The 15,456-nt window shown below is 38.9% G+C and overlaps 1 protein-coding gene across 2 annotated transcripts in view; it reads right to left on the bottom strand.

Moving 5' to 3' along the window:
- Positions 1–15,456, bottom strand: part of ome (dipeptidyl peptidase 4 omega) — a 182,363-nt gene that overhangs the window by 65,611 nt on the left and 101,296 nt on the right. For both annotated transcript variants that reach the window (XM_066731811.1, XM_066731812.1), the window contains one exon: positions 4,349–4,568. In XM_066731811.1, coding sequence (XP_066587908.1) covers positions 4,349–4,568 — 220 coding nt within the window. The remainder of the gene's footprint in view (positions 1–4,348; positions 4,569–15,456) is intronic.

The raw sequence follows: 15,456 nt of genomic DNA, 5'->3' as shown, positions 1-15,456 counted from the left end.
AGCCCGGATCTCTTGCACCAGGGACAGTACACGATCGCACTACGTATATCCGCGATCTCCGTGCTAACTAATTACCGCTCCCGTGAAATTCGACCAATTGCCAACTGCGATCCCTTCTTGCTCTCCCCCCTTCGCTCTCCGTCCTTTATCTCTCTATCCGTTTTACCACCCAACTATATCCCTCTACTCACAAAAGGATACCGTACAAACGTTTCTCCTCGCGCTAAATCAGCATCCCCTTTATCTGTAAAATCAAATCCTGTCGTCTCGTTACACGATACCTATTTCCTATTAATTGCTTCAAAAGATTAACGGAAGATCTTAGAGAAAATTGAACAGTCAAATATATCGAGTCATTCGGTTAAAATCTCCGTAACTTTCACTATAATAATATTCGTAGTTAAAGAATATAGTTATGGAATAGCACATTGAAAGAAATTAGATAAATTTCAATCATCTTTATTAAGAAATGAAATTTAGGTAATTGTACATCTACTAATAATTTAAAGAGTACTATAAATGTTTTGATGGTGTTTCATAAATTTACAACATATTAACATTGCCTGTTCCTTATTTTATTAATACTTTGGTCGAGCAAATTCCTACTCGGTAATAGGCTAATGATTGGAGCACATACACATTCTCGCTTTAAGTACAAATAAAGTATAAATATATAGCGATAGTTACATTTATTAAGTAATAAGCGGTAAAATTGTTCCAATCCTGGCATTGCTTCATTTTACATTTACATTTTGTTCTTCCGGAGTAAGACACATGTGTGCGCTTATGGTCTTCCACTTGCTTTCACGTTAAATAATTTGACAGAAACATCTACTAAACCGTCAAGTCAAAGGGAATCATAAGATAACGCAGATGTCTCTGTGTATTAGTGAATATAATCTGATTAGTTATAAGACGCTTTTTTTCTCTTGAATTTAATAGAATGGGGGAAAGAAAATATTACAAAATAAGTAAATATGTTCTATCATTTTATGTTGTATTTACAAGCTTTTATCAGAAAGTTTATTGTATTTACAATTTTTTCATTAAATACAATGTATAGTTATCCTCGTCGCTTTTAATAGTAGCCTGCGTAAGCTACAGCTGCCTTTTTAGTAGGCTATACATTTTCCAGTTATATTTCAAGCGTGTGATAAACTCATTGAAAACTTTCCACTTTTTGAAAAAGGAATACAGACGGTGGCCATTACTGAGATAAAAATTAAATAATTTAGTTACTAATTTACGTACATTTAAACTCGGAACAAATTTTTCAGCCAGTAAACATTTTTATTACAATAATGAACAAATTTATTGATATAATGAATCATGAATAATTTTATGATTATAATAAATTATTCGTTGTATCAATGTATTTTTTCTTCATTATATTAAAGATATATACTAGCTAGACATGTGTGTGTGTGTGTTTTTAAGCGTAGGTGAAATTTTACATTAAAGACAATCCCCTAAAAACCATATCAAAATTATGAAAAAATCTAATCATTTCAAAATAACAATAATTAAATCTTACTACAGTTTATTTCTTTTTACATCTGAAATATATTTCACAAATAAGTTTCATCATTGTTTTTTGCATTGCAACAATATCTTAGAAGATCGCAAGTCCGAATGTTTATTTTATTTACTCGTCCTTTTTACTTGGAGAGAAGTTGAGTCTGACAAACTTTTCCTCAGTGCCCAAATCTAAATACGAACTTTGCATTTTTGTAAAAAGCAAGTATTATGCAGCGCGAAATGCAATAACATACCATACATAAACTATATCGTGGTAGTAGCGACATTGTTCCGTCAAAATAATTTGATAGCCTCTCTTTTTCTTTCGGAAGACAGAAGAAATACGATAAAACATTTGGTATTCCCTTGCGCGGTATCTGTCATCATAATGCATGAAAACACATTCATTTATTCACCGTGTGCATACAACACAGTGATATTAAGATGAGAATGTGTAATGGTGCATATGCACACTATCAACACTATCTATTGATAAATTTTATCATTTTTCTCGCAGTTTTTCATATAAAAATACATACACACATATTTCCACTGCATTATGTTTATGTTAGTTTTCATGGAGCGGATATATCCTATCCTATTCATCGTCTGATTGAACGATTGAAGCTATAAATATATATACACAAGGACTGAATCAATCAGTATTTATCCGCAAAATCAAATCCTACCGTCTCATTACACGATCCACGTATATCACATTAATTACTTCGAAAGATTAACGGACCATTCTCGAGGAAACAGATTACGCAAAATTAAATACTCTTGTCCCCTCATACGATCCGAAGTTTTAAAATGAGCAGAAAAACAAAAAATCCAATCAGAAGAATAACTCTAGAACCTTTACTATTATTCTCCACTACATTTTTCGTCATAATGTGCGCGGAAATGTACATTCAGTTATAATTAAAGCTGAATATTAAAATTAATCATTAGCACATATCGCGTATCCGATGATTCATTGTTGGATCGAAGCTACAAATGTATAGAAATGCACGTTCCACGTGCATTTGATTTCGATTGATAATAATTGACTTGAAAATCTGGGGAAATAATTTTATGCCCCACGCGAGATAAATAAATGTTTATACTATTGGATATAAATGAAATTGTCTCATTAAACGGTGTTTACAAATCGCATTCGATTATCGGCAAAGATTATTCGTGATGTTAATTAACGCTAGTCCGTCTATATAAATAGAAATGATTTGATCTAATGGTTATAACGCGCTGCGTTCGATAATCGATATTTTGCAGTATATATCTTTTTATCCGATGATTAAAGGGAGCAAGCGTTCGGATGGGGTGAAATGATTGGGGTCGACGTTTAAAGTAAAATGATCCGTGAGGGGGGGGGGGGGGAGGCGAGAAAGAGAAATTTGGTTTTAGCACGAGGATAGAGCGAGTGGAGTTTCATAAATACATCAGCTGGAGGAAAGAGCATCCACGAGTAGCGGAGAGGTAAATGGTACGCAGTACTTGGAGAGTTTATAGGTAAACGCATATGGAACCAACCGCGCACTGAGTTACCTCAATTTGCCGCCGAGTAGATGGCGGCATGCGGTCCAACCTAGCGTGAAACTCTCATCAACCACCATAATTACGGCCATACAGCATAGCTCTCTTCCTCTCCTTCCCCCCTCACTCTGTCTATCTCTTTTTCTCTTACAGTCAACCACGCACTAACGCCTTATCAAACTCAACTATCGCCTACCTATCTTCCTCCACTCTTACTTCCTGGCCCTTCACTCGCTCGTCTACATATATATATTTTTTGCTTGAAAATCTCCTTTAAAACCCTAATTCTGTCTCTCTCTCTCTCTCTCCCTCTCCCTCTCCCTCTCCCTCAATCTCTTCAGCGAGCTACTTGACTTAAACGATTATGCCACTCTCATTCACGAGTCTTGACTCTTCGCGAGTTTATCAAGATAATTTAATGGAAGTTCTTAGCTTTGAGTATGTTTGACAATTTTATTGCGATAAGACGAAAGAGGGAGAGAGTCTCCTGAGGGGAAGCGGAAGAGAGAAAGGGTACGGAGAGAGAGTAGCGTGAATCATAAGGGACAAGATCTGGCAATGAGAATCGGTCGCGTGAATGAAGTGTCGCTATCTGAGTAATCTGCTGGAAACTGCTCGGTTGTCCTCGCGCAATTACGTGGGCGCGGCAGATCCTACAGGATAATGGCCACGTCGATCCTGTCGCCTCTTAAAAATTAACGACCTTCAGCCACTCGGGCCTCCAAGCTAAACGAACTTCTCGCTGCGGGAAATAGCAGCCGGAGATAGAGACGAATTGGCCTTCGGGCTCCTTCCGAGCAAGCTGCAGTCTACTGAAAAAAATGGCCTGTGGCTCCGACAAAACTTCTTCCTCTTCTTCCACTTCCTCCTATAGCCCAGCGCCTACCATTTTTTCCACTTTATCACTGACAACTAGACCCTGCACATTTACCTAAGAATCTTTTCATAATGCACAGTCGCCCATATACAATCTCGCAGAATTTATCATAAACAAGCAGCGAGTAGATACTTTATCATTTTTATCGTCTTTCGAATAAACAATCGAAAACTTCCTGTAACGCGAGACTTTTTCTATATGTATATATATATATATACGTGTCTGAAGAAAAAAGAAACTGTAATCGATCCTGGATGTAAGCTGCAGGAGGGACCAAGTGCGAGCAGGATACAAAATTGATCAGTTTGATAGAGAGAAGTTTGACGCTCGACGAGATGGGATTTTCGACATTTTCGAATGATAAATATAAGATCGATATATTGATTATTGAAAAGTAAAGATGTAGAAAATACTTACCACTGAGCCAAGTGCCGTTGAAGCTCTTGGCCGAGAGGGAGCCGGCTAGCCATTCTTCGAGGGAGATGCCAGGTGTGCCTGGCGTGCCCGATGCTGAAGAATCTGGTCTGCCCGTTAGGAGAATCGACGCTGCGACGACCAACGCCACCACGACAATAGCCACCAATCCGACGGCCAACAAACGCCGCCAATTTCTTTGTTTGCTCGTTGTCATCAGGCCCTGCGCACACAAGAGAACCATATGGAATTACGAACACGTCTCGTACCTATATATATATATATATACCCTGAATTTTCCAACTTTTCATCCATTTTAGAATCAATGTTCTTCCATAGTTATGAGTTTGTATCAATTTAATTATTTATAAAATTATTTCCTTACATTTTATACGCCTAGCACACTGCTCTATGTAGTATAATAATAATATAAATGTAAAGTATAAATATGTTTCGGGAACATTTAAATATTTTCTTGGCAAGGACTTTTGCGTGGGGAACGAAACGTTTCCGTCGTTACCGAACTTGTAGTTTGCTTCGTAAATGCTTACAGAATCTCCAAACTTTTGCAATCGCATATAGTATAACGTTCGCGTAACGAAATCGATTCCTCGAAGGCATAATTTTTTCCTCGTCAAACTGAGGAAACAATGTACTTTTTATTTTTCTGGAAAACTGTATAAAAAACTAAAGCTATTATTTAGACGTCCAGACAACGCTGTTTTCATTCTAGTGAAACTCGAATAAACATTTCCAGTTATAATACTACCGTGGTGAATGTTTTCCATGATTTATCCGGGTCTTTGTTTAAATTTTGCTTTTTTAAGGAAAACACATTTGTGAATTTTTAATTAATTTGTTAATATTGAACGGGGATTCCTACTAATCATGGGATCGTTAAAACCCTTTACGTGTACAGGTATCGCACGGTAATTAAAATCATTATAATAATGGTCAGCTAGGTTATTAAAATTATCAGTTTTATAGTTATATATACAGCTAAAATATTAATATGAAAATAAAAAGAAAACAAAGTGAGAGTTAACCAAATGTGTGTGATTAAAATTGATTACTAAAGTGAGATTCGAATAAAATAATGACCTCCTACCAAATAAATTAAACGGAGATTATTAGGTTGAAAGGAAAAAACTCCCTGTCATTTTACTGAAAATTAAGAGGTTCGCTCTGTAGAAGTGAAATTCAAGGTAATGAAAGAAATAAAGAAACGTAGGTTTAACTGCCTTTATCGAGCGTGTTCGATTCCCTACTTCCGGAAAAATAACGGAGTAGTCTCCGCCAGTTGGCAATCTCATAGATATAAATCATCTTTATCGAAATTAAAGTTGATCAACCAATAAAGTTTGCTGCCGAGGCGACAATCGTGTAATTTCATTTTTCTAAATCAATTTTCAGTTCAGCTCATCCCCCCATGAAAATACATTTCTGAAAGTCACGTTACACGTTTTCTATCTTGTCATTCTTTTATATTACAGCAGCTATTTATCAATTTAACCTGGTTCCACTTGTTATTGCTGTTGATTTATTGAGAAGCTGATCCCAGAAATGAAACAATTGAGGGACAGTGTTAAATTGAAAAACCTAGACAGTGTGCGGGAAAACTTTGGGAAATCTTTGTACGAAGCTATCGCGCAACTATAGTAATTATTCCATCGCGACTGTGAAACTTTTGAAAGTGAATAAACCTAATGTGCTTCACCGATGAAGTTATTTCAGAATTTAGTTTACGTCTCGCTAAGCTCTTTGATAAAGTCTATCCATGCCACTATAATTAATACACGAATCCAGTGTATTTTCGGTGAAATCAGTATCCGTGTGGATAGAGTTATATACGAAAATCATATATATATAGCGATCCATCAGAGGTATATACAGGAATGGGTTCATTAAACGTGTGTGTATTAAAATTGTTAGATAGCAAAGCGTAATGAGTAATCCATGTTGAAAAAAGCTTGCACAGTTAATCATGATTGAGAATAAGAGGGAACGAGAGAAGGATTAGTAGCGCGAGTAATAACGAGCCTTAATATTTTTCAACTTGTATAGCTATGAAAACACCAATAATAGGTCGCAAGAAATATTGCACTCCATAGCGATATTGCATCTCTGGTGAGTATCATAAAATTTCTAATATATTTCAGACCCCGGCGACCGATTTTCCCGATACGAATTGTTATTGCCGAATGTAGGCACGCGTTGCTGCTTACGATGACTACGGCCGGCGCAACTCGGCGCTATAAGCTGAAGGACATTTCGATTTTCCGATAAAATTTTTAAAACCTAATGTTTTACCCGTGCTCTATTGATTTTATCCCGTCGTCCGTCGGTTTATCCACGTCCAGAGAATCGTCCAGTGAAACATCGAGCATCCAACCATTCCAACTGGTCGTTCCGGAATATCGCTGGATGCTCTTATTACGAACGATCCTTCCAACAGGAGAGAAACATTTTCTTATTTAGTACCGTGCCACATCTTCCGTTAACTCTGTTATTGAGTATGAGTGACAAATAATAGGACGGAGGCTATAACTTTCATGCCAAATTGAAAGTTTCCTGGATGAAGGAGGATATGCGGTTGGAATAGAGAGGGCGATTCAAATAAATATCTCCTCCATTCACAATTGCTCGTTCTGGAATACGGGGATCCTGTTAATACGCGAAGGATCCTTACACATATATGTATATAGCAAGAGGAGAGAAACAGTTACTTATTTAGCATGGTATCACGCCTTGCGTTAATTTAAGCGTTTGTCATTGAATGTCAGTGCATGGCAAGTAAGAGGGTAGTGTATATAGGGTGCTTTAACGCCGAATTGAAAGTTTTCGAGGAAGATCTAGTGATAGTCGTGGAACAGAGGAGGTAATTAAAATGAATACCTGCGTCGTTTCGAATGGTCCTTCTAAAATATATTATAAATGTTCTTATTACGAGTGATCCTTCCAAGCGGAAGGGCAACATTTCCTTATTTAATACCGGTGCCACATCTTGCGTTAAATCCGTTATGGAGAGTGAGTGACACTTAATAGAGTTGATGCCGAATGAAAGCCGTTGTACGAAGGACGGTCTGCGAGTGGAATATCCATGTCCAGAAAATCTTCCCCTGAAACTGGAATATCAGTAGACATTTTTTTTTACCAGTGATCCTTCCAAGAGATGAGAAACAATTTCTTATTCAGCATGATACCATCACATTGCGCTAATTCAAGCGTTTGTTAACGAATGTCGTTGCATGGAAAATACGAGGGTCGTTTAGGGTAGTTTCAAGTCGAACTGAAATTTTGCAAGGAACGTCTACTTGGTGGAACAGGGGTGGTGCAATTAAACGAATGTATTCCTCGTCCAATTGGTCGTTCCAAAATATATTATAAACGTTCTTATTACGAGTGATCCTTCCAACAGAAGGGCAACATTTCCTGATTCAGTACCGGTGCCACATCTTGCGTTAAGTCCGTCATGGAGAGTGAGTGACACTTAATAGAGTTGATGCCAAATTGAAAGCTGTACTATGAAGGAAGGTCTGGCGAGGGAAATATCCAGCTTCCCGGAGAATCGTCCGCTGAAACTAGAATATCGATGGATATGATACTCTTAATGTTACTGGCGATCCTCTCTTTCAAGAGGAGAACAACAATTTCTCATTATTTACTATATATAGTACCACGTCTCGCGTTAATTTAAGCGTTCGTCATTACGAGTGTCAATGACAAATAACGCGACGTAGGTTGGCTTCATACCGAATTGAAAGTTTGCGAAGGAGATGCGCGGGCGGAACAGAGGGGATGATTCAAATGAATAGAAAGCCTTAACGGGATGTGTAATGGCAGCGGCACTCGAAGAGTGGTGGGAAGAGCTATGGAGCCGGATAATCCTCCGGCGTAAACGATTCGCAATAAGGTTAAACGGTAAAGAGCTGGCGCGCTGTATTACGAGCTAAAGTTCCTCGCACCGTGCTACAGCCCATTCTTCTTTTCCGCTTCGAGCTTTAAGCTGGGAAAGAAGAGTCTAATAATTTATCGTTTATCGATCTATACCGCAACGCCGTACCGACACACGCTGACTAAATTGAACATATTTTTGCTCTTTCGTTCTCAACGTCCCAGCGCCATCCAGCCTGCTAGCTCGACTCAGCAGGATCCTTCGAGACACCCGCGTCTCTTATTGCTTTATATTAGCCCTTCGTACCAGCTTTCCTTATATTCTTCATTCAAACGCAGCAACATTTTCATTGCTATTTCACTCACGTCCCTCCTTGCTCCAAATTCTTCTTACCATCTTCAGAGTCAATTCCATTCTCTAATCTCTCTGATTTCGGAAAAGAACGAGATCTCAATTTTAAGTAGTTGCGTCAGCCACGTGTCAGACAGGTTGGATATATATATATATATATATATAGTTTATAATTCTAATCGATGCAGTAGGGTCAACGCTTGCAATTTCTCCCTTCGATCATTCCGCAGGCTACAATTTTAATTAGAGTCTCGTTTGGTTACTCCGCGTAACTTTGGCAGACCTGCCATCACCTTTTCCTATAGCTACCCTTGGATTATTAATGTGAGAAGCAAAAAATTAATTGGTTATTAGCAGTAATAATATTCTTTTTTAGTAGCATAGCTGGAAAAAAATTTGCTTCAACAATGACGAATCAACTGGTGAAATTCAAATAAGAGCACTCTCGTATGGTAATAGAAAACTGGTGGTGAAAGAGGCGAATGAACGGTTCAGTTATTTTCGATATAATTACTTAATTAATACTGTGCGGGTATGCATTTGTTTCGAAGGCGTTAGAATAGTAACGGTAGCGTGTTTTCAAAGGAAAATATTCGTTTAAGGCTCAAAGAAAAAACGTGCGAATTTTCTCGTTTTACCGGAAGCGTCCCTGTTGAAATAAAATACTCGTTCGGTATGTATAGACGCGCAAAATTATAGCTATGAAAGCATTGGATACCATTGTGTACTATGGTACGGAGAAAAAGTATTCGAAGAAATTAAAAATTGCTTATCTCGTTGGAGTAATCTGGAATAGTAACACACTGGTTGAAAAAACATGTGAATCGAAAATTGTTGTGGTTTTTGGAGACTAAGCGCTATCCTTGCGGTGCAATAAAATTTGTTAAAGTAAAATAATAATGTTATTGACCGGTCAGAATTTCTCTGGTGAATCGTCACGGGGGAATTGAATCGGTGTCTCGTAAAGATTTGTCCTCGACACTTAAGAAAGAACAGTCGCTGCCAAGTTTGGAATCTGGAACTCGGAGCTTCTTGGGATAATCTACTTTGCCTCACCGAAACTCGAAACAGGACATCGTGCAAGATTTTGGACAAATTCAAGTTCGACCAACACCACCGGTTATCTTTCTCGAAGGAAAGCCAAAATTGAAAAGAGCAGTTTCCATCATCATCATTTTTCTTGCTCTGCCGGATTTGTCGGGAAGCGGTTTAAATGGGTCCAAATATAAAGTGACGAAACACCGAAATGTTTGGAAGGGAAAAGTAAATTCAATAAAGACTAATAAGACGATAAGATTGAATATGAATTTTTGTCCCTCTTAATTAGAATTGATGCTTTATTTGCCTTATCAGTTTGGGCTTGGTAAACGCGTACATGGAAGTTTACAATTTCGCATAATCGGCTTTTCCCCAAGCAAAACTTCAGTTAAAGCTCAAGCTTCGCAGCGGACCGTCTTAAGCTCGACGAAAAACGCAGGCATAATCTAAGGAATTGTTCTGAATCTTGAATAAGGGGGCTGGTAGGGAACACGAGTGGGAGACAGCGTGAAAATCTAGAGAGCAAGGTTTAATCACGTTTCTCGAAAGGAGATTTAAGGCAGCAGTGGTGAAAAAGAAAGAGGGGGAGGGGGTGGAAATATAAGAGAGTAAACAGATGATTCGTCTGCTGCATGGACGCTGCCTGGATTCTCAGACATTAAGGGAGCTTTATTTTGATAAACGTTGCAGCACTGCCGACGTGGGCGCATAATCTAGGTTAATTAGACTGCTATTACAGTAAATAACCGAGCATTAGCTTGGATCGGTCCTGCACCAACAATAAGTCGTCAGGTTATCTTTTCCATTGTAAAAATTCTTTTCAGCATCATCCCTCCAATAATATTTATTTTTATCTTCATTTCGCACAATTTGTGCATGTAATGTTTCGAGCATCTCTCGTGACGTCACAAACCCCAGTTTTGCGGAAGCATTGTACACAGTAGAGAGGTCTTTATGCTTAGGGCTCGCTCGCACAGTTAGTAGTAGCGAAGCGAGTGACTCGTATGAAAGTAATTCGGTGTCCCCGACAGATGGTAAAATCCAGTGGCAAAATAGAGAAGACCAGGGCCACCCTGGAGGCGATATATACATGTATATATGCATATGTATCTATTCACAGAAAATGACACGAGCGTTATGCCCTTGTATTCGCTAACCGCAGGACTATTTAAATAAATTCAAAAGATTAATTCTCTCTCTACAATTATATTAGCACGTAAGTTTCATTGAATTCGCAAAATTTATCGAACACTGCTATCCTTTTATTACGGATCGATTTTACCAAGCTCCACGTGGTATACCGTTTCAGGCAAATTATGCGTAAATTAGTTGCAAGGTCCATCTTTCGTTCAACGAAATTACGATCCATCCTGGTTTCATGAAAACTGAAATGCTTTGACGGCGACCAAAGTAGCATGTAACTAACATGGTCAATATCGACAGGCGTGCACGCGGTTTCCCACCAAAATTTATCGATTTTCACCGAATGCTCTGGCAGTTTGCAACACGTTTGCTCTGCTGCTGCATGCTAGTTTAGCGAGATACCGGCCAAAATGGGAAGCATCGCCTTGTGAATATACCTGTACACACATAACGGTATTGTTCGATATTTTGCCTCCGAGAGTCATTTTGAAAGATGGTTGGAAATATTTGTGAAAGGGACAATAAACCAGGTGATAAGTTTGCGCAATATTTCACGAAGAAAAATGTAGGATGCAGGCGAGTTTCGTTCGATTCGTTAATACCGATGTTTATGGAGAAGCGTGTAGTGCACTGCGAACTTTTAGCAAGTACCAGATGTGCTTCGGCACTTAAAAGCTTTTTCTTTCGTTTGGCAATTCGCTAATACCGTCGATAAATCCGGGTTTCCGTTGTAAATAAATAAACACGCACATATATAGAATATTGAAGAAGACAAAGGGCGTACGCGATCGAGGTTCATTCGTCAAGCTTCGTAAGTGCATTATTCTAGCTGCGACAAGTGGCATGAAGATTAAAAAAGTTGCCTTCGCTCTCGCAAGCCACAATCTTATCGGATCTCGAGCCACGAAGCACGAACTTTCCGGAATTTCCATTGCAATATTGATCTTCGCTATACAGTTCCATTACCATAGTTCCAAACCTTCGGTGAGCATTCTCCGATACTGCTCGGAAAGTGGCCGAAGTTACGATTGATCCATCGATCGTTTATTTCTTGGATGACAACGCTTGGCCGGAGGTAAGTAGTGGCAGTCAACGACAAAAGCGAGCCGAGTAACTGGTCTCGCTCGAGTTTAACCAAAACGGATCAATTAAGCTTTTCGCGATCAGTGCGCATACTGATCGAATATCATCGTGGAAAACTCTCCGAGCTTTATAATCAATAAATTATAACTTGTTAGCCTGGGAAATTAGTCTCGAGAGGTTCCAAGTGTTATATATGTGTGTGTGTGTGTTGAATATTTCGCTCGTGGACTTTGAAATAATCGAGGATGGTGGATGGTACTCCTGAAAGGTTTGGTCGATGAAACATTGCCACTATCAAAGACGAAGTGAACCGTGAAGCTAACAAGTCGAGTCTCAGCCGTCTCAGGTAGCATGTATAGAGAGAGAGAGAGAGAGAGAGAGAGAGAGTCAAGTTAGAGGAATATCCAGGTTTTATAGGCACTAGCATCTGCTACCCTCGGAATCGTTCCGTGGAACTGCGACTACGAGTTGTTAGCCAAGAAGACAATAACCCTCTCCAGATCGATGCTCCTCTCAATTGTTTTGCTCCGATGTGAGTGGCCTTGTGGAACTTTAACGGCAACCTGCACTTACCACCAGGTGCCAAGCAGCACGTTCCTTTCCTCTTTACGATTATATTTATGTCCATAATCGAATTAACCCAGCTTTTTATAGAGAAACTTGTCAGAGCGAAAACTGGCAAGTTCCTCCACCGTCAATTCAATTGACGGAGCACTTTTCTACTTCGCCGCCAACCTCGATATGAGCAAAACACACACACACTGCTGAATTTACCCCGATCGTTCTCAAACTTTTCTTCTAGAATTTCTCGCCGGTAGGATTTTTACGGGAATCGTAAATTATTCTGGCGATTAAACGTAAAGAATAAATTAAAAAAAGCAAGAGAGTCTTAATCGGATATGACGCGAGGTTTGGCAAAATGTGGCGTTGATTGAAAAGAGGGAAAAATCTCATCTTTGTAGAGGCTATTTAATATGCGATAGCTCATTTTTAAGATACCTGCGAGGGGATGGCATATTGCGTAATTTTCATCATAAGGGATGATAAAGCCCTTCCGGAGGGATAACGTTCCATTTACAAGAGTTTCTTAACCAGCCAATAGTGGAACGTTGGATTTAGCGCTAAGACTTTTTATCTAGGTGGAAAACCTCTCTCGCACCCTTTCCAGGTATTATGAAGCTACCCGGTAATACATTGCTAAAAAAAGTTTCGATGGCTAAAGTAAAAGTTTACTACAACGGCCGTATAGTAATAAAAAGAAATTTGTTCTTCAAACTTGTAACTTGTAATAAAACGTGCCTAATATTTTTCCATGATATAAGAAGTAACTCGCTCGTTAAGAAAATACTGCGGATTTCGTATACGCGTACATTCAGCATATAAATTCCTGCTAATTGATAGCGAGAGATTCAATTTATATATTATTGTATTAATAATCCTCCCTTTGGGAGATGTTTTTATTAATCCCCCGGGAGAAGCTTTTATGGATTCCGAACGAAAGGCTGACATGCTAAGTTGGGAGGGGTGAAAGGGGAGGGGGTAAGAGCGATAATTGCTAGAGCAATTTAATCTACGCCGCTGTTTCCCTGAAATGATCTGCGGCCGCGTGTAACTGCTATGATTAAAAAGAAAAAGAGAGAAATTTCATTCTTAAGAGGACGATGGTTTTTTTCTCTGTCTGACGATTTATCTCCCCCTGAAGAAGGAGAAGCTATATCGCAGTTAAATAGCAGGACGAAAAGTCTCTGAAAATGTCTCCAAGGAGAATCGTAGGATTCCCGCAAAGAAGAGAAATTGCAAGCTCTTTATTTTACGATTCTTCTTAAAATTCTGAAATTTCGGTTTCCAATATTGAAACGAAACGAGCATGCCCATGCATATACCACTGGCAATGCCTGCAAGATATACGCAAAATACTATTTGGCATCGACTGCTAGTAGGTATTCGCAGTTTTTGCTACCTACGTCTCCTTTGTCTTATACATCAAATATTAACTAGAAAAAATCTCGACAGCTTTTGTTCGAGATCCAGTTATCCCCTTACTTTATCGATTGTCAAAATTCATTGAAAAATTCAAGAAAGTCCACTCTACATTATATTATCGTTACCTGCCAGAAATTCAATATTACAGAATCCCATTTTGCTGCTCAAATATGATCTTCTACTATTTCACAATCATGGATTTTATTCAGCTCCCTTGGAAGAGAAATTGGTAGCTCATAGTATATACCGAGACGTGTATAAAACCAAATGTGCTTGCTTCCAGTCGATAAAAAAGAAGCCGTTTAGAAAGGAAATCAATTATTTTCAATAACAAGAAAATTATTCAACGAATCTCCTTCCGTTTCACTTCCATAACATTACGAGCTCGATGCTACTCACGAGAATGAATGTCGTTCCTGCAATAGCCATATCGATAAATGGTCTAAAAAATTTTAGATTGAAAAGCGAGTGCTCCATTATTCGAAGAATTCAACCGGGATCTTGGGCAATATGGTACCGCAGATGACGTCATACTGTGTCATAAATATAACTTATCGAAAATGATGTCATAGCCGACGAGCCTTCAAAACATTTTCGATATTAAGCTTTTACTCGAATATAGTATAATTTCGCTTTAAAAGGATCATTCCGTTCGGAGAATTAAAGAGTGTGCGGGAATCCCTTCTCTCAGCCCACATACACAGACACAATATAAATGTTAATTGATCAAAATTATCAGTGGGGGATGAAAATCAATAATTCTTTCATTATTCCCATCGAGGATATAATCATCGATGAAGAGTGAAAAAAAGTGGCTCCAAGACATTTATATTGGTAGTTAATTTTACCAGAGGCCAAATCAATCGTAATCAGATAGACAATGAAACGGGATCGGATCAGATCGGGTAGATTGAAGTAGTATCTGCGACTAGCCTCGGGGGAGGCTTCTTTTATTAGCAGCGACGACTGAGAGAGACTCTCCTCCCGTGGAGCTATATGTTCGTCCTCGCGTTCTATTATTCAAAGGACTCTGGCAGTATATAGATCAGTTACCTAAGGTGCGAGGGTGAGAAAGGAAAGGAGAGAAGGGAAATTAAGTGAAAGAAAATGGGTCGATGAGACGAAGGAAGTAGAGGGAAGGTTACGGTGCCGTACGGAGGAGAGGTTAAAATTGCACGTGAGAAACGGCCATGAATCCTTGTTCCGGACAAACAGACTACCCTGCAATCCGTTACCCAGCCGACACTCCAACTCTCGATAGTCCGGCTGTACTTTGCCCTATACCTATGTTACTTCAGACCACGCAATTAGCCGAGTGTTCCTCTAATAAGGATTTGTGCGACGCGTTAGGACCAACCAAAGCGCGCTATATTTACTGATAAACAAGTGAGTCTCAACCTACCGCCACCAACACCCCTTTCAACCATCCAATTCAGCCATCCTTCCTTAAGCGTCCGAGGCTCCGATTGCTTAATTCGTAATCTCCACAAATCTCAACTTTGCATCAACACACTCTGTGCCAATAGACCAACGACGATATTATACAACTCCATGGACGTTTAATAATGAATCTTCTTCCCACTGAATTTGCAGACGTAACAACAATGAAACTATTAAT

Source organism: Prorops nasuta, unplaced genomic scaffold (assembly GCF_024137725.1).
Source record: "Prorops nasuta isolate Cenicafe-Biocafe unplaced genomic scaffold, Cenicafe_Pnas_1.2 PNAS00009, whole genome shotgun sequence".
Classification (NCBI taxonomy): Eukaryota; Metazoa; Arthropoda; class Insecta; order Hymenoptera; family Bethylidae; genus Prorops; species Prorops nasuta.
The sequence above is the reverse complement of the archived record's forward strand: the minus strand, read 5'-3'. Positions and strand labels throughout refer to the sequence as shown.